This window comes from Polypterus senegalus, chromosome 3 (assembly GCF_016835505.1).
Source record: "Polypterus senegalus isolate Bchr_013 chromosome 3, ASM1683550v1, whole genome shotgun sequence".
Classification (NCBI taxonomy): domain Eukaryota; kingdom Metazoa; phylum Chordata; class Cladistia; order Polypteriformes; family Polypteridae; genus Polypterus; species Polypterus senegalus.
Genome location: NC_053156.1, coordinates 276,424,310 through 276,451,290, shown reverse-complemented (window position 1 = coordinate 276,451,290; position 26,981 = coordinate 276,424,310). Strand labels below are relative to the sequence as shown.

General features: G+C 40.8%; 1 protein-coding gene across 3 annotated transcripts in view; it reads left to right on the top strand.

Annotated features, from left to right (window-relative positions):
• Positions 1 to 26,981, top strand: part of LOC120526183 (complement receptor type 2-like) — a 102,661-nt gene that overhangs the window by 34,984 nt on the left and 40,696 nt on the right. Inside the window, exons 7-8 of one of the 3 annotated variants that reach the window (XM_039749209.1) lie at positions 2,410 to 2,586; positions 2,886 to 4,200. In XM_039749209.1, the coding sequence (XP_039605143.1) occupies positions 2,410 to 2,586; positions 2,886 to 2,995 (287 nt within the window). In that variant the 3' untranslated portion in view covers positions 2,996 to 4,200. Of the gene's footprint in view, positions 1 to 2,409; positions 2,603 to 2,885; positions 4,201 to 26,981 lie in introns of those variants that run through there. The other 2 variants (XM_039749210.1, XM_039749208.1) reach the window with 2 other exon arrangements.

Sequence of the window (26,981 nt, the reverse complement as noted above, 5' to 3'; positions counted from 1 at the left end):
TTTCAATAATATAACACTAATATTACACTGTTTTGTCTATGTTACAAATAAAGACATACAAAATATTTATCAACTTGTATACAAAATTTCACACCACAACAGCAACATTTGCTGAAACCTACAGCATGAAACTCTCAACCAACTAGTTTTGCACACGTAGGTACATTCAGTAAAAGCTCTCACCTGTGTGCCTAGCTCTCCACTGAAAAATCAACAGCATCCTTTCCGAGTCATAACATTGTTCAGTCCCTGCTCTTCATTCAAAACAAATGGCAGGCGTGAAAACATCAAAAGCGCTCATGCTGAACCCCAGTCAGACAAGAACAAGCTGGAATGAAAGTAATCACTAAATTTTGAAAATGTGCAACAATGTATATAAAATATTGATTTATTGATTGATTGATTTATGAGACGACAAAATCAGATTAAGAAGAGACATTTTGAAATAAATAATAAGCTATTTTGAAGTGTGATCCGTGGAAAGTCCCACTATGAAATATAAATAGCCTTTAAAAATATTTTAAAATAAAACCTGCAAAAAGTCAAATTAAAAATACATTATTAAAACACTGATGTAGCATTTCATGCAACAGCTAGTAGTATTAGTATTAAATATTTAGTGTTATCAAATATCTTATTCTGTTTTACAGTTATTTTACAAGATTTGTTTATTTATGCAGTTCAGTTTTAAACAAAAACATTGGCAGCATTATGTTTTGAAATCAACACTAATTCAATACTGTCCTAATAATTAGAGGAACAGACAAAGCTAAGTGCTGAATAATAAATGGCATTGACTCAATAGGTCTGTCTTGTATCTCTGTTAATTTGAACCTTCTCAACTAGAAACCCTTAGGACATGGAAATATCTAAGTAAATGTTTTTGGAAAAAAGCCCCACCCCTCCTGAGAGGCTGGCCACACCCCCATGACACAAGTGTTTGCTGACACCTCTTCATGTGCAAAAGATTCCCACAGATGGAACGACATACCTAACGCTGATACTTGCTGCATCTTAAAAGTTAGCAAGAACAGTAAAACATTAATTTTATATTTTTGTCAATAAATCTGGTGACTTTACCTTGACATTTACTGTGATGCAATTTCAAATCATTTGCTTTTTTCACAAGATATATATTACTTCTAATGTCATTTTCTAAGCTTTATAGGATGTGAGATACATCAATTTGGTTTACATTTTGTAGAAAAGAGTAAATATTCAAAAAATTTTCAGTAAATTTATTTCAATAAAATTTTAAACGTGTACTGTATGTTAAACTATTCTCTTAATGTTAAATTTACATTAATGTTTGTACTTCCATGATGTATGGATAAAGTGTGTGCAAGCTCTAATGGTTATGCATATTTCAAATATTACCTCTTTTCATGTAATGCACATGTTTAGATTTCTGGGAGCGATGTCAACTAAACACTGAAAAAATTGCTATTTTTGAAACAGGAAATTCATTGTTATTAATTTAAGTTGCAATTATGAATTAAGGTTCCATCGCCCACCCTGCTAACAGTTGTGTGCAGATGAAGCAATCATGGATGATTCTACAGATTATTGTGTTGTCTAGACATTTTCAGTTAAATAGCCTGAACATTTACTCTGCTTTACTAAAATGAAGCTGTCCTAAAATAACCGGCTGGCTACTTTTGTGATGCAGTTGACCACTTAAACACTTGTGGTGAACTCGCTGTCTGTGGTAAGGACCCCGGGTAACCACATTTTAATTTGTTTTGAAAACGTTCCAGGAAACTTAATTTTTTGTTCGAAAGTGGTGTTTTTGTGACGGAAAACAATATAGAAATATAATTGTATCAAGTGTGCTGTTCTAAAGTGTGTGGCAGGCAGCCACAGCAATTACCCAGTGGATGAAAGGACTGGGGTAGAGAGCATCTGTGAGGCATTACCTCCCCTGGGACACTAGAGGGCAGCCCTACTTGGTGGCCGTGTCACCACAGATTCCCGCAAAGCATGCTGGAAGTCGGAGTTTGGTGCAGCCCTGTTGGGTTTCGTGGGGGCTGCCAGGGGGAGCTGCAGAGCCTTATGTTCACCTTGGTGTGATTCCAGGTAACGCTAATGAACCATCTGGAACACTCTCTAGGATCAACATAAAAGGGGCCGCCTCACTCCATTCCGGGAGCCAGAGTTGGGAGGAGGTGGACGGAGCTTGCAGGGAGAGGAGTGCAGTCGTAGAAAGACAAGAGACAAAGAGAAGAAAAGGACTGTGCTTTTTTGCTTATTTGTACCCTGCTGTGCTCTGGGGAGCGAGGAAAAAAAGCTCCTCCTCACAGAAATAAAGTGTGTTGCATGATACACTTGTTTCTGTGCCTGTCTGTGTCAGATTAGGGTGGTCCACAAATGAAAGAAGTCTAACTGTAATGTCTTCTCTGTTTCTAATAGGTGTGAAATGTCCAGACCCACCTGTAATTGAAAATGGGTCTCATGACCCTGTGAGTAGTATCAGGTCTGGACTTGTGGTAACTTACAATTGTAATCCTGGTTTTGATATGATTGGAAATCACCAGATTACTTGTAAAAGCAACGGAAAGTACAGTAGTCGGCCACCCAAGTGCATAAGTGAGTATGAATATGGGTGAGTATGAATATGGTTCACTTGCATTATTGTCTGTTATTAGTGTCAAAGCAGCCCACTTACTGATGTTCATTATAAGTCTGTTTGAAAAGGAAGATTTTTTTCTTGTGTAGTGAAACAGCTTGGAGATGATTCCAAATGAGGTCAGGTCCTAATAAATGGTGTGAGTGTTGGACAGCAGCATTATGAAAGCAACCATTAAGCATTGATTACCAATTTCTCTAATTGCTTTACACTGATTAATATTCACCTTTTTCCTGCTTTTATTTCTCTGTACCTCCAGAGGTTAGCTGCCCTAATATTAACATAGCAAATGGATGGAAGATATCAGGATTTGGTCCCCCATATAGATACAAGCGCTCCATCACATTTGCTTGTAACAGCAGATTTTGATTAAATGGAACAAACACCACTGTCTGTGATGAAAGTGGCACATGGAAACCTGATCCACCAACTTGTGTAAAGACAATCGATAGGTAATGAAGCACGAGTGACAGCGAAGGCTGCTTTGCTGTCTTCATTAATTGTCTAGGAAGGCAGAACATTCTCTGGGTCTTCAAATTTTTTATTTAAAATTCTGACCCATGCTTTTATTTCATATTTTTACTGTACAGTTTATTACCTACTACAGTTAAACAAAGTGTGATATCCAGGAATTTACCATAAATAATAAATTTTCAGTGTTTATTTGATGCAATATCACTCAAAAGTTTAATTTGCATTATTGAATGTACAAATACCATTGGTATCTGAACAATGCACACATACTTCATTTTCTGTTTGACTAAAGACTACAACAGCTCATCAGCTCATATGCAGCGCGTCCTAAGAAAGAGGATTCTCAGGTATTAACAGTACACAGTCTCTTTTGAGCCATTCACTCAAGGTGATGATCCCCTCTAAGCTGTTTACTCTGCCTGAGACAGCAGCTGCAGAGCTCAAACCCGGGATTTTGGGACTACAGAACAATCCTTTTAGCGAGTGGAGATATTCCCTTTAAGCTGCAGTGACAATGGGGCTTCAAACCACAAGGATGTCTCTAGCATAGATACAGGTACTCTCTTTCTCTCCCTTCCTCTTCCTCTCCCTGTCCTTCTCAATTTCTTATTTAGCAAGCAAAAATTGCCATTTATAAAACTGTAAAGAGAAGGTCAAATCAGACAGGGATTATAAAACTGTAAAGAGAAGGTCAAATCAGACAGGGAAAGTGATTTCGTCAGAATGTTTATAGAGTTGATCCAGAAAGTAATTTGTTTAGAGTGTAAGTTCTACAATATGACATACACTTGTTAGGCTTTTGAGGGTGATGTGTTATTGATGCAGTTTGTAAATATCAAGATCAAAGATCAGGAACTTATTTTTCATATTTGAAATGTGACGTGAGATTTATTTATTCTTGTTTTTTTGTGTTGGGTTGTACTGTCCTTTTGCTAACTTTGTTCATTTGTTAATGCTGATGATAAGAATGTATTGATCTGTGATTAACAACGTTGATTTCAAAATCTTAAAATCTCTTTCTCCCTAACTCCCACCCTCTGTCTTCTCTCCCCCCTCTATGGCCCTTTCTTACTTCTCTCTCTCTCTCACTCTCTCTTTTTCCATTTTTGGACTGGAAGGCATTGACTGAGGCAGTGTGTTTTCTATTTACCTGTTATCAAAGGTGGACAAAGGATTTGTTGATAATTGCAGCCAAAGAAATGCTTTCTGGTTGCAAGCTATACAAAAACCTTTGTATCACCCGACAGATCTTGTTACAAGTGGGACACCTACATATCGACAAGGCAGTTTTTTTAACGGACTGTAGACAATTGTCAACGTCTGGCCTTCTGTCTTTCTACAGCAGTTTACTCAGAGCATGGAATCTCCTTGACTCTCGTGTTGACTAGAGTTTTGCCAGTCTCTTTTGGGCTCTAAGTAAAACTTTTTGTTGGAAATTCCCTTGCTAGCAGAGATGAACCTGAATCCAATGAAGGCTTTCCTGATGTGACATGGTACTGGCTGGTTTGGGACCTGAGGATACTGAAGACAAGTATGCATGCTGTCTGTAGCATAGAATAACTTCCTTTGACAGTGCTGTGGGGAATGATCTCCACAGAATATGCGTCCTGGTGTGTCGTTGGGAACCACTGAGCACAACACCAGAGACTCCCTAGAGGAGCAGGCTTGGAGGGGACAGAGACAGACACTTTGGCTAGAATGGCAGAATTTGTAAAGACCACCACTGAAAAACAGAATGGATGATTTGCAATGGTGTGTGCTGCATGGAATCATTGCTGTTAATTCATATGCCATACTGATTAATTCTACAGTCACAGACAAATGTCCTTTCTGTGGAGAGAGGGAGACCATCTACCTCTGTTTTCTTTTCTGTTTTAGACTTCTGCCTCTCTTAACTCTGTTTTTACTCTTCTTAACTTTCCCTTCATTGATTGTGCATTTATTTATGGTGCTACCAGAAATAAGAGTAATCAGGATGAATGTCAGGTTAGGAGTTTCCTTTTTGGACAGGCTGATCTGGCCTTTTATAAATCAAGAAAAGAGAAAGCCAAGTTAAATAGACAGTGTGACATGATGAGGATATTTCAAGGCCTTGTGAATGAGTTAATTTAGAATGTAAATTCTACAATATTACCTTAAATGTGAATTCTTTTGGGGGGTTCACGATGCAATTGGTAAACTTAGTTTACAAGTTAATTTGTTGATTATTGATTAATAAACTTTAATTCAAAACTCACAGCTTTACCGCAACTATATATAAGCTGTAGGCCAAACTAATTGGTAGTTTATTGTAATCTTAATTGTTCCCTTTGGTAGTGGGATACAGAGTGTGGTCCCCGACCGGGACGCCCAAGAGGACCGGAGGAGGGCTTGTGCCTCCTCCAGACCGCGAGGGGGCGTCCGTTCTGGTTATGTTGGGGGCCTCGGGTAAAGGGCTTGGAAGCCCAGCCCTGTAGGTACTCGTGGCCACCGCCGCCCCGGTGCCTGGATATCCCTGGAGCCCAGCACTTCCGCCACACCAGGAAGTGCTGGGGGGAAGACGACGGGGGACACCCGGATGGCTTCCGGGTGCGCAGCCGGCACTTCCGCCACACTGGGGCGTGTCTGCGGAGGAGTGCCGGGAAGCAGCTGGAGCCCATCCGGGTTCCTATTTAAGGGGCCACCTCCCTCCAGTCATTGGTGGATGTCGGGTGGAAGAGGACAGAGCTGGAGAGAGGACAGGAGGCGGCCAGGAAGGCATAAGGACTGTGAGGCCTGGAAATTTGGGGGAATCGGTGCAAGAGGCACTGGGGAGTGCACGTTAAATTGTAAATATATTGTAAATAAAGAGTGTGTGGTGAGAAACAACGATGTCCGTCTACCTGTGTCCGGGTTCAAGTCCACAAGAGATATATTTTAGTTTTTGCTTGTAAGAGATCCATTTCTGCCATCAGAGATTGACTTTGTTTCGTATATAAAGATGCTACTGTTTTTAGCATCTTCTTTTGTTTTCTTTATGGATACCATTATTTTTTGGTGTGGTTGTCATAGAAACATCTGGGAAACATAGAGAATGGCATCATTGATGCACCTGTGTAAATGTCAGTCCCAGTGGTTTCCATATCATCTGAGGTTATGGATATACAAAGACTGAGTAGTTTAAAGTCTTTTTTCCTCATTTGTCTTCCTGATTTTGACCCTTTAACTTGAGGTTCATTACTGAGGTTTTGCTTACTGTTTTGGTTAAGAAGAAAGATATAACTAATTTCCCCATTAATGAATTAGGTTTAGCAAAGACTTGTGTTTCATGTTCCAGTCACCGTTCTAACGATGCAACAGTAGAAAGCACACGCCAGTTATTTTTTGACACCTGCAAGTAGATGTGATTTTGTAAAGTTAATGAACTTATAGTCGGCCAAAGGCCTTCCAGCTCCCATAGTTCAGGCTGATGAGCTCTAGCCTGTAATCCAGAACACAAAGTCTGTTCCTCCACACAATAACGTCATCCTGACTTGCTTTGAATATTGCATCCATACCAGTTTTTGAGCACAAAGCTTTTAACAGCTCCACCAGAATGATGTTAAAGAGGACAGGCAACATACATAGAGAGGCCTATTTATACAGAATTAGTTCTCTATAATCCTCCTTGTAAGGGTGGGCACTTCCATCATGTCTCTCCAGCTCTGGTCTCTGTTAACCAGTTCCACTCCCAAATTTAAACCCAGTGAGCCACATACAGGGGACCACCTTTAAATCCATAGGGGCCATGATCTAGACCACTGAATTTCTGAGCCACATCTCCCATTAAAGGTTCAATACTGGCCTAAACCTTTATCTTTTACGACTTTTATGGGGTGATATGTACACTACCTGTTACTTCATGAGGTAGAATTACATAATAAACAAGAAGAGTTGCACCCAATATTTAAAAATTTTAAAATGTGTGTTTCAATTTAAAGTGTAAATATTTTCAATTGTAACAGAAATGTTCAACTTTTCTCCCCCTGTCTGAACACCATAGAGGACTAGATTCCTAGTAAAGGATCAAAATTCAAAAATAACATCATATTAGTTATCATTGACCATTGAAATAGTCTAAAATGACACCCTACTAGCTTATGTTTGAATTTTGTTATTTTTAACCTGGTGGGAGTTGCTCTTAGAGGCCTGGGACCACTGGTAAAGAATTAATTTGAAAAAATATTATAGTTGTGATCAGCAACTTCAAAATGACATGAAACGACACTCCACACGCCTACATTACTGATCCCATTTGTTTAAAGTTTTGTAAAAAGGAGCAATTTTGACTCCTCGTATCCCATCAGGGTATGAGCTCCTGGGGTCGGTTGATATGGACAGCATAACTTCGTCATTCTGATTATTTTTGCTGAAGACACCTAATGGTTTATTCTTTAACATTAGGGCTCATTTATACTTCACGCGACGCGACGCATGCTGCAGCGGACGCTCCTGCTACGCAAGCATTGTAGTGTTTATACCTGCGCGCGTTCTTTACGTAAATCTGGAGGAATCCACCAGGTGGCAGTGCGAGATATTATCGCGGTGAGAACATGTTCGGCTTCTCTGTGTTGTGAATTGCCTAAAACACCTATTAAATTCCGATAACACCTTACCGCAATATCTCTGAAAAGGATGTTTATTGATTAAATCCATAAATCCAGGGATGTATGTGTCTATTCCAGGAAGCATTGGGCACGAGTGAGAAACAGTCCCTTGACGAGGCCTCAGCTCATCGCAAGGTGAATACAAGCACACACATACACTAGCGTCATTTTAGCGGCACCAAATCCCCAAATCTGCATATCTTTGGAAGGAACCCAGAGCACAGTGTGGAATACAAGCAGGAAATACCAGCAACATAAGTCCCTGCGAGACAGCAGTGCTATCGCTCCGCCACCGTGACACCCCCATGTGTGTAATTATTCCCCCATGTGTGTATTTATTAACAGTATTCATTATTTAAACGAAATTATATGTAAAATGTAACATAACATTTGAATGCATTTCATCATGAAAGTGATAACAAGTATAAATCTAAAGATTCTAAATGTGCAGAGAGTTGGAATATCATACATTTAATTTGTTCTGTTTGGCGATCTATTGCTGCTTGCCGCTGCTGAAGCAAAATGCCGACATACAGATGCATTCGTGGTGCTTTTATATTCAAGCGTCGCATATTCCCGATCGTAATGACACGATACATTTTAAAAGTCTCACATACCATCTTTTATGCCGTCTATTTTTTTTTTTTTGCAACTTCACATCGGCAACATAATGTATAGCGCTGTATTTGAGCCATTTATCAAACAGCAAAGTGCGCACATCGATCCCCGAAGGATCTCCATAGAGGCTTGCTGTCACATGTAGATAGTAAACAGAGACTCTGACGTCACATTCCGACTTTTAGCACACTGCGCCCCCCGACTTTTTGCTGGTACTGCAACTCGCGCACGCGTCGCGTTAATTTCTGAGGACCTGCTCAGAGGACGCGTGAAATGAGCGCTGGGAACGCGTGGCAGCCATGATGCGGGCGCGTACGCGTTCTGAGCGTGAAGTATAAATGAGCCCTAAGAGTGTCATTTCCTGCATAAAACATGGTCCAAAATGTCCATTAAAATGAGAGTTTTTCAGGTCTAGAGGGCCAAAAATAGGTTTGAACACCAAAAAGCTAAATGCCTTGCATAACTAGATATCAAGACGAGTCGAAGGGACGTCATATGAGGGGATTTCCTCATACCACGCAAGGCAAAAAAAAAAAAAACATAACTTCAAAGCATTCAGAAGTAGTTCGTATGAACACAATAACAAAAATGAAACCATCACAGAATGAACAAATGCTGCTCTGCCTAATGTGTTTGTGCCAAGGTGGTTGTGCAGCTTGAAACACTGTGATGGGACCTTGGAAGTCTTCAGTCTGACACTCTCAAGGCTGACTAGAGACCCCCAGCGTCACTAATCAGTGCCACCGTTTCTTGTCAAAATGGGAAATGTTTGGCAAACATACCAAGCGTAGACAGATTTGGACTCTGGATATCTTTTACTGGAAGGGGTCAGTGTCTTTTCTGGTCAATATTTATGTTTATTTTATTTATATTTGATGTACCAGCATGTAGATATTTAAACAACACACCTTGCATATTGTTCTTGGCTAGCACTAAATCGGATATGTGGATAAACATGACAAGGTTACAGCTCTGCTTTTAGTGTGCTTGCCCACTATGCTGATCCTATGTGGGACATTTTTGCAGAGGAACACGTTAAACTCTGATGTGCTGGTCAAAATCCATCAGACATTTTCTTAGTACAGGAGATAAAAAGGAATGGTCCTGTTTTGAGTATGAAAAAAAGAGACAAATTGTTCAATTAAAAAGCCAGAAAGGGGAGGTGAATGAGAACAACGTCAACAGTTATAGTGTCAGGGTCTGCTTCAGTGTTAGCACATACATGTGAGTGAAGCAGACCTCAAAGGAGCCTGCAATTAGTTTTTTAGTTTCTTTGAAAATGGAGGTTGGGCAGTTTATATTATAAGCCAAGATGTGCTTCAAAACAAGGACAAGTCAATGCACGAATAGGGACTAACAAGAACGCTGCTCACCCAGTCTGGAATTTTTAACAATGAAATGCAGCCATTGTTATCGCTTGAGTGAATTTACAGCTTCTGTTATTATCACTATTTACATCCCTGCCAAGCCAGAAAGCATTAAAGGCAGTGGTGGAGCCCGCAGGGGACAGTAGACCATCAGCCCTGGGCTTACCCTAATGGGGCACCCACAAAATAGCAAAGAAAATGTAAAAAATAAACACTGGATAGATATAAACTCTTTCTCATCATGAAGACCTTTGAAAGGCTGGTTCTGGTCTCTGTGAATCCTCTTGTGGTAGACCCACTGCAGTTTACATATTGGACAAAGATTGTAGTGGAGGTTGCAATTATCAGCCTGCTCCACAAGGCTTATTCTCACCAGGACAAAGCGGGCAGCACTGTGAGGATTCTGTTTTATTTCTCCACTGCCTTCAATACCTCCAGCCATCCCTGTTAATGAATAAACTCTGAGATATGCTGGTGGATGACCCTGTGGTGTCCTAGATAGTGGACTATCTGTTGACCAGACAGACCACAGTTTGTGAGACGCAAGGATTGTGCTTCACACCAGATCATTTCACTTGCATGAACTCTCAGATGATTCTGATAACAGTGGAGAACTTTGTTTCTTGGTGCAGAAGTAAATTTTCTGTAACTCAACATCAGCAAAACCAAGGAACTGCCTACTGACATTCGCTGCACTAAAGAGCCTCTGTATCTGGTGGCTATTCAGCAAGTGGATGAAGTGATGGTGCACTCCTACAAGTCCTTGGGGGTCCACATCAGTGAAAGGTTGAATTGGAGTCAGAGGGACAGATCAGGCTCTTTTCCCTTAGGAGATTGAACACCTTTAATGTGGGAAGTGACATCCTTCACATTTTATACAACTCTGTGATGGTCAGTGTGATTGGTGTGCTGGGCTAGTAACATCTCTTCAAGAGAGGCCCACCAAATCAACTGACTAATTAAAAGTGGAAGCTCAGTTATACAACTTACTCTGGACCACTTGGGCATAGTAGTGAAGGAGAGAGTTAAAACAAAACTGAGTGCCATTATGAACAATGCTGCATATCCTCTCTCTGACACACCAACACCGAGGACTTTAAGACAAGTGTGTCAAGAAATATATGCCTGCATAATACCTCACTGGGACTGGGACTGCCATGTCAGAAGTGTTTTTTTTTCTTTTCTTCCTTTCTTCCTTAGATAGATAGATAGATGTGAAAGACACTATATAATAGATAGATAGATTCAGTATCTATGTATGTATATGTATATACTGCATGAATGTACTGGATTGCTTTATTGTTGTGGAAGAATCCTTTTGCCTTTGTGTTCCACGAAGCTTAATTATTATTAAAGAGCATTTTTATGATGTTAAATTTTTATTTTATAGAGATGTTACAATGCCGTTGATAATGTCCAACTGAGTTTTTGATGGAGTGTCCCCCTCTACTGGTCATTCAGTGCAGTAATGGTACATAAATCTTTGATAAAACCATGATAGTATTTAGCAAAACCAATACATTGTGTCAGGGATGCCAGGGGCCATGACCCGGCCGGGACGCCAGGAGGGACCAGAAGAGGGTCAGAGCCCTGCCTGGATCACGTGGGGTTTGCCTTCCGGGTTGCTTTGGAGGCCACGGGTCAAGGGCATGGAAGCCTTTCCCTGTAGGGGCCCGTGGTCACCGCCAGGAGGCACCCCAGTGCCTTGGGAAGATTTATGACGGCGCCCGGAGAGCAGCCGGGAGGACAGCCGGCACTTCCGCCACACTGGGGCGTGGCCAGAAGAAGATTGCCGGGAACACCTGGGGCTCATCCGGGTCCTCTATAAAAGGGGCCGTCTCCATTCATTCGAGGCTAGAGTCGGGTGGAAGAAGGACGAGGCAGATGAGAGTGGAGGCGGCCTGAAGAAAGGCATTTGTGGCAAGGACTTTGGATTTGGGGTTTGTGCACGTGATTAAGGTCTGTGTGACCATTGGACTGGGTCTTTGTGACCATTATTATTATTGTAAATATTGTGTTTAATAAACGTGTGGTGGTTTTAAACAACATGTCCGCCTGTCTGTGTCCGGGCCAAGTTCACAATTGTTAAGCCTGTTTCATGCCTTCCAAAGCCTTCCAATTCAAACTGCCATAACCTTACATGTGTCCATCTTTAGCCCGAATCTAGAGTTTTTGTGGTAGCAGTAGTCAATCAAGGCAGATGGGACTTGAGTGTCTTACGTAGGGCGAGATAGAAGGAGGTAGATGCTAGAGGTCACCGTAGCCTGGTACAGAATGAGCTCTGGATGGTTTAGGATGAGGGCAGACAAACTAAGGGAGTGTCAATAAAGCAGCAAGGAAGCTAAACATGCTGGAATCGCATTCCAAGAAAGATTTCTGGGCTGGAAGGAAGATTTCATTAAGTTATTTTAGAATAGGTTTGCTGATCTTCTGCCTCAAAGAGGTGTTTCTGACAAATTCCTATGTTTTTAATTAACTCGAGGTTGTATATGTGACAAGTCTTTACAGTGCACCCAGGAATCAGGCTAGAGTTGGCTATTTATAGAATTGAGAAAAATATCTAAATAGTAAAGCAATGGACATGCCCAAAGAAGTGGAGGTTGGTTTACGGTGGGTCCACAGTCTGGAATGTGGATTTTGGTGGGCCACTATGTATGGCAGTGCCCATTGCCCACAAGGAGAAATGCCTAAATGAGGCATGCAGATGTTTGAGAGTGAGATGATGTTAATTAGGAGGGTAATAGTCACTGTGGAGAGAATGCTGGAATGAGATTAACAATTGTTAACAATTTAGGGCATTAGGGTGACAATAGGGGATTGGCTTTGGTTTCCCCGATTGTCGTTATTTAAAGCTAGCGTGAGTGAGGGTAAGGAGAAGAGCAATTCAAGGAAGGACAATTTGAGAGAGCTGCTCATCAGAGCAACCTTGTCTTTTCATTCCAAAGAACAACAGAGAGAAGATGGATTTGCTGAAAGTCAGACCAGTAAGGACAAGGAAAACAATTAAACCAAGAGTGGAGTGGGTGGTCTACATGGGCACACTGCTGGAGAGGGAACAGAGTTGAGAGATAAGAAATACAAAGGATTTCATGGCGGAGTCTCCCTAGAACAGATGGGAAAGGGTAAGATACACTAAGAAAGTATTTTCAAGAATTACTTCAGCAGACTATGGGCTAGACAAGAGTGGCATGGCTAAAGGAACGCCTGGTTGAATTTTAAAGGTTTTTGTTTCTTATGAATTTTTTAATACCACCTTGGAAAATGTATTTGTGTTTTTTACATATTTGTGTTTGAATGTGTCACGGATGACTTCTTGATTATTTTATGAAAACCCACTGGGCCTCTTTTTTATTATAATTACCGGTAATAGTTTTGTAATATATGAGATCAACTACACAACTTCTTTAAATCTTGTAGTTTTATTTGACAAAAACCTATGCTTGACTGTCTCATTTCATTAATTAATTTTTTCTGCCATGCATAGTGTCATGTTTCATCCACTGTTTCTCCCCTGGCTGGGGTTCAAAGTCGTGTTTCTTGTCTGTTTTGTCCATTTTTGTGCCATTTATTTATGGTGATGTTTCTTTTGTTTTTTATGTGCATTATTCTTTGTTTTTGTCTATGACTATAAGCTGCCTTTGTTATCTTCAATGTGTTTTGTGGGTAGTTCCTCAAGAGGCGAGACCACCTGCCAATCTTCAGCAGGAACTGCCCCCTGTCCTATAAATATGGTGGGTGTCCCATAATTCCTGGCTGTTCAGTTGGATTGCACTTGGTTGTGGAGTGTTTACTTGTGTTTTCTGTGCCTTGTACCTTTGTGATTTCTGGACTATTGAACCTGTGCTCTGTTTTTACTTTGTTTGGGATTCAGTATTAGGAATGTATTTGCCGCGGATTGCCTTGCCTTCTCAGGCAATTCCTTTTGAGCTCTATGGAGCTTCTTGTGCTACAGAGCTTCTACTTCTTCAGAGCATTTTTGTTAAAAATATTTTTTATTTCATGAAGATACTTTAAGGCCTTTTCTTTTTAGTCGGGTTATGACAGTAATTCCCCCTTTTGGGCAATTTAGGAAGTATTTGTGGGATTTATCTGCTTTTAGAACACCTGGTTCATGGCACATAGGCTTGGAACAAATAAAATTTGAGCAATAAATACAGCATCTTATTGCACATTTTAATTAGGCATTAAGAATTTAAATAAAGTCAGGTATGCACGTGTGACTAAGACATCACTTCAAATGAAAAGCAGAAGGACTAAGAAATGCTGACTGGACTATCACATGTTTATTGTCTGCCTGGGATTACATTTAGCAGATGTAGTTAAACTCTTGTGCTATCTTTACTTTCTACTTTTAGTGTTATCTAACTGCAGTCTCTTTCTTCATCATTATTGTAATGTATAATCTACAAATGATATTAAGTGTACAAAGGCATTTGGCTAAATTTTGTGCTGTTGTTGAGCACTATAACCACTAGAGGGCACTGTGCAAACCAAAACACTAAGTCTTTTCTTAGAATTTCCATCCCAGCCTTCTTGCCTGAAGAAGGGGCCTGAGTTGCCTCGAAAGCTTGCATATTGTAATCTTTTTAGTTAGCCAATAAAAGGTGTCATTTTGCTTGGCTTTTCTCTACATCCCAGCCTTAGAGAGTAATGTTAAGTAAACACTGCCGGTAGTGCCAGCTTGTTATCAGAAGAGGGCTGTTGTTTTTTCAAAGTCCTTTCCTATTGTAAGTTTTTTCCAGAACATTTATGGCCAGTTCCTCATTATCAAAGTTCAATGGGCCTCTGTGTGTTCATAAGGTCACTTCTCCACAGAAAAATTCCTTCTCATAACAAAGTCCAACACCTTGTTGTCTCTCGTTCCCCTTCCAATATTTCCACTGGGTCATATGACCTGAAGAAGTGTCCTACTTTGTTTTTAAGTTGACCTCACTAAGCAGTCGGGACTTTCGCTGAATTTTTATTTCCCTCAGCAGTATCCCACTGGTGATGTTGCCAGTGCCCTTGTATAAAGAAAGAGCATTGTCCTCTCTGGGATTTCCCATCTGTTCCCTTTCAGGTTTCCCTGTGCTCACAGCTCACTCTTTCTAAGTCGTTTGAATGAGCTGTGAAATACTTCTGCCTTGTCTGGCATCATGGAGTGTGCCTGCTAACTTTCAATTCTCAGATTGTAATGGCATGATGTGCTCATTTAATTAAAGCAACTTACTGTATAACATCTGAGATACAGTTAATTACATTTCTATTGATCCACCACCGCCCCTCCATTCCGATCACAGCAAAGTGACATACTTATGGTGATACGGTGTCAGTGGTGGGATTTGAACTCGCAGCCTTAAATTCTGAAGCTCAAAGCCTTAGCCTGTACCACATTTTCAATAGGCATGGTGCTGTTTGCCTAGTCTTACTAGGGCCAGTCTGAGCAAGCCAGTTGACACTTTTGTCTTGACAGATACGATTAGGTGTTAATGAGAGGATTCCTTATTTATTTCATTTCTAAATGAAGTGTGACAGTGATTGAGAATGTTCCAAATGTGTATTGCTGCCAGGCAAGCTGAATGTGTGACTGCCTATCATAAAAACAGCCAAACAACACCTTTTGTTTGTCATAAACCACAGAAAATGGGTGAACTATTGTTCAGGCAGGCACCATTATAAATATGTAAAACTAACTGCTTCACAGTTTCTGGTAGGAGTTGTGGTGCTGTCAGCAGGTATTTCTTAGGCGCTGTGGTGATATCAGTCTGAGGAACAAAAGCACAGTGTCTGTCAGTGAGGCCATTGGGACATTCACAGAGCAAGGTGACCCAAATGTCTGTCTACTCAAACCCTGGCCAACATATCCCACCATGCATCTGCATGGAGCCTGGGTGCTCTTAGAATGACATGTGCAGGACAAAATGGTTATTGTCCCATTTTGTTAGGCTTTAAGTGACACGTACTGTAAAGTATATTAAGAGAAAACATTTAATGGATGCAGAAAGTCAGCTGAATCCCCCAACACTTACATTCTGGAATTCATTCCTGTGACCTGTAAAGGGGCATCTCCATACCCTTGACCCGACTTTACAGGCATGACTTTGATGCAAACAAATACAATTTTATTTTACAAATACCTTTCTTTCATAGTCCACAAGTATAACACAAGTGTCTTTGCCTCCACTTCTCTGAGGTGAGCTCAGTCAGACTCCTCTCCCAATTCTGATTCCCTCTCTATGCCGGAGTTCTTCCCACATAAAGAAGGTCAGTTGGGAGCCCCTGAAAGTGGGAAGAGCTCTCCCATGCAGCTCCCCCTGTCGGCACCCACATAGTCCACCAGGGCTGCCCCACGGTACTGCAAATCCCAGCATGCCTTGCTGGCAAATGAATAGGCATACTGGCCCAGGAATGCTGCCATTCATCGTGTTGGGGGAGCATGCACTCTTGGGAGGCCATCTCCCACTGTCTATCCACTACCCAAGCCCCCTTGTGAAGTTCAGTAACTTAAAATGGAAAAGCATTCTGTGTGACTTCAACTACAACTTAGTTTACCATGAGATCAGTTACGTCAACTTGAATATTTTGTATATTTTCCTCTTTTACTCATTCAGCGTTTGCTCGGATGCCCAATGCAAATGAGTCTGTTGGCAAGGAGGGTCCACACTGCATAAGCAGCACAAACGACCACCATCTCCTGCAATTTTAGGTCATTTAACCCTAAACGTACAAGCTCAAAAGTCACTTCTCTGGAAAGAAATGGAGGAGAAAAGCAATTATATAAGCAAATATAAGACTGAATTCCATCCATCCATTTTCTAACCCGCTGAATCCGAATAGGGTCACGGGGGTCTGCTGGAGCCAATCCCAGCCAACACAGGGCAGGAACCAGTCCTGGGCAGGGTGCCAACCCACCGCAGGACACACACAAACACCAAGCCCAATTTAGAATCGCCAGTCCACCTAACCTGCATGTCTTTGGATTGTGGGAGGAAACCGGAGCACCCGGAGGAAACCCACACAGACACGGGGAGAACATGCAAACTCCACGCAGGGAGGACCCGGGAAGCGAACCCGGGTCTCCTAACTGCGAGGCAGCAGCGCTACCACTGCGCCACCGTGCCGCCCTAGACTGAATTGACTGAAGTAATATCTGCAGGTTATTATTATAAAGAATCAACGTTAACAACCTGCAGCTAAGACGTGCCTGAACTAATGAATTACACAGGGAAGGTGCAGCTCTCCTTGTAATTTAAACATAGCATAGGTTTAGAAATAAACAGAATATCGGTGCTGATGGGCATGTAACAAGGACCGCATTGTGGTGTTCAGGTCCTATGGTACGTGAAGAAGCTGATTGTGCTGCAAACAGCAAGGACATCCATCCATCCATCCATTTTCTAACCCGCTGAATCCGAACACAGGGTCACGGGGGTCTGCTGGAGCCAATCCCAGCCAACACAGGGCACAAGGCAGGAACCAATCCTGGACAGGGTGCCAACCCACCGCAGGACACACACAAACACACCAAGCACACACTAGGGCCAAAAGAGCAGGATTATGGTTTGTACCGTGCTAAAAGAGTTACTTAGTGGTGTAACATACAACAGACTATGCACGGTGTTGCGGTCTATCAGAGCACAAAGAGACGCTTTTGCTTCAGTCAGTCTTCAGACTGGATTTTAAATATTTAAGATAATTGTCACCTTTGTTTTTCCCATTATGCAATAAATCAGTTCCTTTCCAATGTAGTTATTTATATAATGTTAACAACTTACTGGTTTTAACTATCATTAATACAGAAATGGGGAGATTATTTTAGTTGTTTTTCTCCTTCTGTTGCGTAATATTGATACTGATTTTATGCTTTGTATTAATCATCATTTTTCTTTTGGTAATTATTTGATGCTACTCTATTGGATGTACTTTCTAGAATGTTATTAAAATTGAACAACAGTTAGTCACAGAACCCCCTGCCACTAACATACATTAATGATGACAATTTTACATCACTTGAATTGGACTCTGCTGTCTTTATAGTTACTGAGCCACCACAGGCCTATAAATTTTATATTTTTAACTACATGACATCATGAAGTGGTGTTAAAAACCACATAGTTATTGTACTCTAATAGCACCTGTAATTACAGTCTTATACCACTGTTATTGTTGGATATGATACAAATATTTGATTGATACAAAAATACTTGATAAACAAAATGAGATAATTGACTCTTGGATGAAATAAGTTGACTCACTTTCATATAAATTAGCTTATTTGCCAAATACATCCGAATGTTATGTAATGCACACATTTTTTAAAATTTCTGGCATTGCCAAAAGAAAAGTGAAGGGCCTGTGAAAATCCTGCCCTGGTGCAGCATCAGCTTTTGGAGGCCTGTTTTGCTTTTGGAGGAAACTCCATTTCATGCCAGGCTCACACACCCTTCCTTACAGAGACACCACACAGATGCTGAAAATACCAGTATATGAAAAAATATATGAAGTGTTCAAACAAAATATACAATACATAGTATTGTATTATTATATACAATAAATGATATGACAAAGCAAAAAAGAACAATAAGACACACACAAGTAATGAGTCCAGTGTGCAGTTCAGAATGTCAATGAAAATGACCGGTGAACACTTAACTGCTGTTTTAACCAGCTTTGTCCTACCATACATTGAAATAGAAATGTTGAGTGTTGAGTCAGTACTGGAATGAAGCACTTCGTCAAAACAAGAACAGCCCAATGAAAACTGTAATTCAATCTGGGTATAACAAAAAAAAAATGATCATAAATACAAACTGTAAGGAATGTGGATACACTAGATACAGTAGATAATTAGATTTCTCCACAGGGGAAAGTTGGCTTTTTGCAGAAGCTCTTTAAATGAATAAATACATAAATAGAGTGATATGATGTGGCAGCTTAATCCATTTTGACGAAATTTCATTGCAGCAACTTCAAATTGTACTCAGTAGTTTGTATCACCCCCATGTGCTTGTATACATGCCTGACAACTTTGGAGGGGGCATGTTCCTAATGAAATGACGGATGGTGTCCTGGGCATCACTGAGCTCCTGGACAGCCTGAGTTGCAACCTGGTGGCATTGGATGGATTGAAACATAAGGTCAGGCGATCTTGGGGGCCAGTCAATGATATCAATTCCTTCATCTCTCAGGAACTGCCTGCATACTTATGCCACATGAAGCTGGGCATTGTTGTGCACCAGGAGGAACCCAGGGTCCACTACACCAGCATGGGGTCTGACAATGGGTCCAAGGATTTCATCCCGATACCTAATGGCAGTCAAGGTGCCATTGTCTAGCCTGTAGAGGTCTTTGTGTCCCTCCATGGATATGCCTCCACAGACCATCACTGACCCACCACCAAAGCAGTGATACTGAACGATGTTACAGGCAGCATAAGGTTCTCCACGGCTTCTCCAGACCCTTTCAAGTCTATCATATGTGCTCAGGGTGAACCTGCTCTCATCTGCGAAAAGCACAGGGCACCAGTGGTGGACCTGCCAATTCTATTCTATGGCAAACGTATTGATGTGCCATCATGGAGAAGTTGGACTACCTGCGCAGCCTCTGTAGCGTCCAGATATTGAACAATATATATAGACACAAACTATGGTCTGAATACACACCAGAATTAATAAAATGGAAGAAAATATAAAGACACAACAAAATTTCTCACTTGGTAGTCACTGTCAAAGTCACACATTATGCAGACGTATTGATGTTGGTATGAATGAACCCCATAGCATTTCCTGACACACATCTTTTGAATATTTTGTTGGCTGAAAGTCCTCAGTGTTGTTGTGTCATAGAGAAGATGAGCAGCATTGTTCATAATGGCACTCAGTTTTGTTTTAATTCTCTCCTCCTCTACTATCTCCAGGGGGTCCAGAGTGTGTCCCATAACTGAGCCTGGCCTTTTAATTAGCTTGTTGATTTAGTGCCGGGGTACTCAATAGGCGGTCTCTGGTCCGCATCCGGACCCAAATACGGTTAAATCTGGACCGACGGCAAAACAAACATGCAAATTTAATCATAATCTAAATGAGTTCTCACTGAAGTGCGCAATTGTGATTCTGCGTGATATATCTTTGAGGTTTCTACTCAGTTTGGCTGCTTCATCTATGTCCAATCACAGCAGCTGTAACAGTATCGTCATAGCAACGTTCCCACTACTCCCCGCCTCCCCCCCACTCGCTCGCTCGCTCATTCACGGCAGCCAGATTTATGTACCGGTCACGTGCTCTGGGTCAGGCCGGTGAATAGGCAGTCTCATCACTCACGGGCAGTGCAAATTTCGATAACTGAATTTTTTTTTTGCTGACTGAAAGTGAAGATGGCTGGCTCAAGACAGTACATTGATAAGAAAAGAAAAGTTGATTTTGAAAACTGCAAATTTAAGAGGGAGTGGACAGAAAAATATGCGTTCGTGCTCCCCGTGGGAAGCAGAAAACCAATGTGTTTAATCTGCAACGAGACGGTAGCAATAATCAAAAGTGGTAATGTGAAACGCCATTATGAAACCAAGCATGCACATTTCGAACAAAATTACCCTCATAACTCAGAGGTAAGGACAATAAAAATAAACCAGCTGAAATCATCATATGAAGCTGCAAGCAGTGTAATAGTTAGATCAGCCACACAACAGGAGCGGGCAACAGAAGCCTCACTAAGAGTAGATAGATAGATAGATAGATAGATAGTAGCATGGGTCCTGGGAAAAAACAAGAAACCCTTCTCTGATGCTGAAGTAGTCAAAGAGTGTATGAGTGAAGTGGTGACTGCTCTGTTTGAAGGGACTCAAAAGGATGAAATAATCCAGAAAATAAACCAAATACCCTGTTCTGATTCCACTGCTGCAAGACGAACTGAAATACTCGCTGATGAATTGCTTGAGCAACTTAGTTCTGCTATAAAAAAAAGCCAAATTCATTTCATTGGCTGTGGATGAATCCACAGACATCATGGACAATGCACAACTCATGGTCTTTGTCAGATTTTTTGATGAAGAATAGGGAGAATTTCATGAAGATGTTTTGGGTCTCACAAACCTCCATGGACGCACAAGGGGGGATGATATCTATGAAGCAGTGACACAGATGCTTAGAGACAGAGCGATAGACCTGAAGCATGTTGTTTCCATTGCTACTGATGGCGCACCATGTATGATTGGGAAAGAGAGGGGATTAGTGTCACGCTTGAGAACTCACCACCCTGACCTCATGGCATACCACTGCATAATTCACCAGATGGTTTTGTGTGCCAGCCTTGGAGAAAGGTACTCAGAAGTCATGACAACAGTCATGAAACTAGTCAATTATCTGAGAGCATCCTCTGCTTTGCAACATCGTTTATTGTGCTCATTTCTAATAGAGGTGAATGCAACATTTGATGATTTGCTCCTTCACAACAATGTCCGGTGGCTTAGTAAAGGCAAGGTACTGGAGCGTTTTTGGGCACTGCGGAAAGAGCTGGAGACAGCTGATCTGTTGGATCAGAAGAGTGCAAAAGCCAAACCGTTTGTGGATTTCATGAAGAATGAGGAGAAAATGGAAATTGTTGCTTTTCTAACGGACATTACTTCCCATCTTAATGACCTTAATATGAAGCTCCAAGGCAAAACCAGCACAGTGTGTGACCTCATGTTAGCTGTCCGTGCTTTCCAGAGAAAGCTGGAGGTGTTCAAATGTGACTTACAGCAGGACCTGCTTCACTTCCCAAGAATTTTGGACCAGACTGCAGGAAAACATCACCATCACAATTATGCTGAATTCCTGGACAAGCTGATTAAAAATTTCCAAACTCACTTTGAAGATTTCCCTTTGGGAAAACAAGTCTTGCTGTGCATCGAAAATCCATTTCTTGTCAAAAATATTGCAGAATTCTCAAATGAAGCCACAAAAGTCTTCCAATGGGCCAGTGCTGCTCCTCTGCAAACAGAGTTAATTGAGCTACAAGAAAACCTAGCACTGCAGGAATCTCACTGTGACCTTGTCACCTTCTGGACAAAGATGGTTACTCCGGCAGGTGTTCCTCTCCTGCAGAAGATGGCCCTTCAAATTCTTACAATGTTTCCCTCAACGTACTGCTGTGAATCTGCCTTTTCCACTATAAATATGGTGAAAAACACATACCGCAACACCCTCGCCAATGAACATTTACATCAGTGCCTCCGCCTTGCCCTCACACCTTTTATGCCCAAGTTCAAACAACTGGTGGCACAAAGAAGGTGTCACCTTTCACACTAAAAGGCCTACCATGTCATTTTTTTGTGTATAGTTCTAAAGTTTGGGGATTGCCTTTTTTTGGAGTTCTCTAATTGGAATTTGACTGTCACTTTTCCGGACCTCAGACTGAATGGAAATTTAGTAAGTGGACCTTTCAAATTTATATTTGAGTAGCCCTGATTTAGTGGGTCTCTCTTGAAGTAATGTCACTGGCCCAATAAGCCACTGCAGAGAAAACTGAACTGGCCATCACAGAGTTATAGAAGATGTCATGGATATCATCTCCCTCTTTAAGAAAATGCAGTCTCCTATAGAAAAAGATTTTGCTCTGTCCTTTCTTCTACAGTTCCTCTGTGTTCCGAGACCAGTCCAAACTGTCTTTAATGTGGACCCCCAACTACTTGTAGGAGTGGACCACCTGCACATCCATGAAAGTCAATAACCAATTTTTTTGTTTTGCTGATGTTAAGATGCAGGCAATTCTCTTTGCACAGAGAAACAAAGTTCTCCACCTAACTCTTCTATCTGTCTCATCCCCCCTGTCAATAAACCCCATAAGTGCAGAATTTTTCAAAAAGTTTTGCAAGTGATATGACCTGGTGTTGTATTTATAGTCTGATGTCTACAGAGTGAGATAAGACAAGAGAAGAGTCTTCATTGTGGTACTCCAGTGTTGCTCACACAGTCCTTGAGTCTCACAAACTACATCTGCCCTATAGACAATCCATCATTCAGGACACTATTGGCTCATCCACCTGCATATCCTTGAGTTTACTCCTTAACAGGGTTGGCTGGATAGTGCTGAAGACACTGGAGAAATCCAAAAACATAATCCCCACAGTTCTATCAGCTCTGCCCAGGTCTGAATATGCCTTGTGGACCAGATCCTCCTCTCCAGTCTTTTTTCAATAGGCAAACTGCAGTAGGTCCAGATGATCTACAGCTAGAAGACTCATATAGTCCAGGAGCAGTCTCTCAAAGTTCTTCATGATGTGAGACGTAAGTGCCACTGCTCTGTAGTCATTAGGTGAAGAGACGCTTGCCTTCTTTGGAACAGGAACAATGCAGGGTTTTCCACAGAGGGGTTATTAGAGGGACAATCATGATAACATGATGGGATTCCGCTTTCTTAATGCTGAGCTCCTTTTTAAGAACATGTTCTGCTAACATAATGTGAGCACCTGTACCGACACATAGAAGGTCCACATAGTCAGATGCCACAGTCGGTGTCTGCTGGGAGAGCTGGGAACAGTAGTGTGGCATTTGTCATAAGGTCAAGTTTAATATCTAATGCACAGAGTACAGTGAAATTCTTAACCTTGCAACAAACATATTACCATTGTCTAGCACCATGATCAGTAAAGAGGGTCATATCTTGAAAACTTTGGATTTTACATTGAGTCTAGTATTAAGGCACAGGCTGAAAAGTTGCAACTATCAGTTTTATTTAGCATTTACTTGCTCCTCTGGAAACAAATGTGTTTTTTAGAGATGAAGATAACAATTTGAGCATGGCACAGATAAAAAAAAGTCTTTTAAGTATCCACTTACGTATACTGCATTTCAATTCAGTTTTTTGTCATTATACTCTCGGGGTGACCTCTGCCCTTAGAAAATGGAAATTTCAAACCACAGAAATGTGAAGCAGCATTTAATTGCCACAGACTCTCAGTCAGTGCTGTGCAGGATGTGGTTGTGCTTGAGGTTTGTGAAAGCCACACTGAGCTCTTTTGTCTTGGTGTCACTCGGGCCAGGTTACTGTACTGACACCCCTTTGTCTCATCTGCCAAATCATTCCCACATGCAGTGTAGACATTGTTAGTGATCAGCCAGACCGTTGTGGTGTCATCATCTAATTTGAGATGTGACATTAAAGTCATAAGTGAAGACAGAACACTTGGGGATGAGATGGTAGTCTAGTGGGGCCCCAGTGTTCCTGATCCACGCATGTCTTCAGCAGTTGTAATCTAACAAACAGAATATTCAGCATCCTGTGGCAAATGGAATTACACAGGCTCAGCTCTCCTAAGTTTTAGTTCTGTCTTTTATGAGGCCATTGTATTAGAGGCCACAGGGTCATTTATCACAATTGGGTCATGCTCATAAAAGGCAATGGTGGAAAAACATTGGTGGGGACTCAGAACTGAAGGACCTGGCTGACAAAGTGTGCCCTACAGTTCATTAAATAGGAAAAAAATGAAGAAATTGTGGTGAAGTAAGTAGTGATGACTAAGAAGAATGACTAGCTAGGCCAGTGGAAATTATAAGGTTAAGGGTTCAAGTGAAACATCTCCTAGTATGGGCAGGGAGTGCAGCTTCTGGGGCTGCCAGTACAGGAAAACATCAGACCAGGTAGTGTTCTTGACTGTCTGTGACATCTTTCTTACATTACCAGTAAACAGTAAGACAGACAAGCACGTGTTTGTGTCAGCTGTCATCTGAGCTGCATCCTGACCTTCCTACTCTTAGCCTAGTCTCAAGGTACCTTTTAAAGAGATGGCAGGTGGTTTCTGAAAATGGAACAGGAAACACAACAATAAAGGCTTATAAAAGGAAATGTCTGAATTGCAGAACATTCAAGTGATCTGCCTGAGGACAAGAAGGGGACCAGGAGATGAACTGTAGTTAAAACGAAAAACAAGTTGAAACCTTAATGAGAGAAGCTTTTATTACCAAAGTCAAACCGCTAACCAGAAATACAAGTAAAACAGAAAACAGGAAGACTAAAAGTCAGAAATTTGGGAAAGAAATACACTCAAAGTTTAATAGTGTTTTTAATCCAAATTGTGGATATGGAATGAAACTTTGTACTGGATTTATTGGACTGCGCTTGATGACAAAATGCGTGGGGATGTCTGAAACAACATTCCATGGCAACGGGAATCATGAAATGGCAGCACCCAATTAAAAAACAAAATAATGTTGCAATTCTGTAAATTAATTATTTATTATGATATTCAGGCAACGTTATAATGTAAGGAAACCAAACTGAATTCCCCACATATATCTTTGTTCTAAAAAAAATGTATTTTAAGAGAAAAAAAAATCTCAAAGAGAACAAATCATAACATAAAGATGCTTCCCATAACAATTCAAATTATGGTAGAAGCCTTTAAGGGAGGTATGGTGGTGCAGTTTAAAAAGATATTTGAGTTCAAATTAACAATATCCAGAACATTATATTTCAGATATGGCCAGATGGCCACAGAGGAAAAAATAAACCCATTAACATACGGAGGACCATGGTCATTTTTAACAAAGTCAGGTGAAGTCACTGTTCTGATAAGAACTGGCCAACTGACTATTCCCATCCATATTAATATTTTAAGTTCAATACTACTGCTAGTGCTAAGCACATGTTGGATAGTGTGACAAGAAGATGAAATCCTTTTGCCATGGATCCCATTGCTCCCTGGATCATTGGTGTCGTTTCCTATGGGCTGGTTTCTCCATTTCACCTGAAACTGCAAAGTAAATTGAACTGGCAGCGAACTCAGTTCTAATTGATCTATTTTTTAATTGTACAGTCAAATACCTCCAATGCAATTTATGAGATGTCTGGTCACAGGGGAAACATGTAAATTCCACACTGGGAGCAACCAGGCCAGTGCTTGAATTGGACCGATTATCTTTTTTTCCAATCTGTTTAATTTGGCTAAGAGTTAAAAGAGTTTATAGACTGCAGAACTATGTGGGGTCTGGGAGCCTGGGACAAGATGTGACTTTTTCCGAGATATACTTTCAAGTCTCACAAGACAAGACTTTGTGCCAAGAGATTTAACCATGCCCAGGGCCGCAAATAAAAGACAAAGAGTAGATGATAAATTAGAACGTCGTAAAGAATTCAAAAAACATTAGCGTGATACACATGCAGAGCCGGTTAGAGATAATGAAAGTACTAAAATTCGAAAGTCTCTAAAAACTGATAGTAAAGATTGCATTAGCGTAAACAAATGGAAATTATTGCTTGGTTAAATAAAGGAACAGCAAAAAGTGATCAAATATATTGTTTGGATTTAAACTTTAAGTCGGAGACTTGTAGATCGTCTAATTCATGTTGCCATTAAGGGAAAAGTAGTTTTTCTTCCCAATGAAGCGACGCATCCGAGAAAATTAAAAGATTTGCTGTTTGGTGAAAGTGAAATCCACATACATGAGCGGCAGAGAAGAGAAGTGTATGTGTGTGTATATATATATATATATATATATATATATATATATATATATATATATATATATATATATATATATATATTTATATATATATATGCATATATATATATATATATATTTATTTATATATATATATATACACATATATTGTGTATATATATCTATACTAATAAAAGGCAAAGCCCTTACACACTCACTCACTCATTCATCACTAATTCTTCAACTTCCCGTGTAGGTAGAAGGCTGAAATTTGGCAGGCTCATTCCTTACAGCTTACTTACAAAAGTTAGGCAGGTTTCATTTCAAAATTCTACGTGTAACATTTAAAACTCGAACCTACTTTCGTCCATATACTGTATACGGCCATAGCCTGCAGCTCGGTTGCCGTGTGAGGCAGAGTTGTGTCTCGCATCATCATGCCTCCCACGTAATTGAGTGCCTGCCCATATAAGGTAAATATTCGTGGGTGAAAGACTGTGCTTAGCATATTCATAAGTGCAGCTACTGCGGAAACCCTCTGACGCTGAACAAGCCTTTGTACACATATCAATTGGAAAGCAAGGTATAAAGCTTAAGTTTAAATTACGTTCATAGACATGCTGCCGCTAAATATTCGCAGACAAATCCACAACTTAATACCGGGAATGCCTATTAAACATCTTAGATTCACGAGTACCGATTTGGGTAGTGATCACTTCGATAAATGAAACCTGTTCAAAAAACGCATTACACAAGCAATGCTGGAGGCAGAGGAAAACACTAAGGTCAGATTATTCCGTTATCGTATTGGAGAGAGCGGCAGAAAATTGTGTCAGGCGCTGACCGGTGACGTAAGACCTGATGAGTTAACCATGAGCTTGAGTGGTGGGCCGTCAGGGCC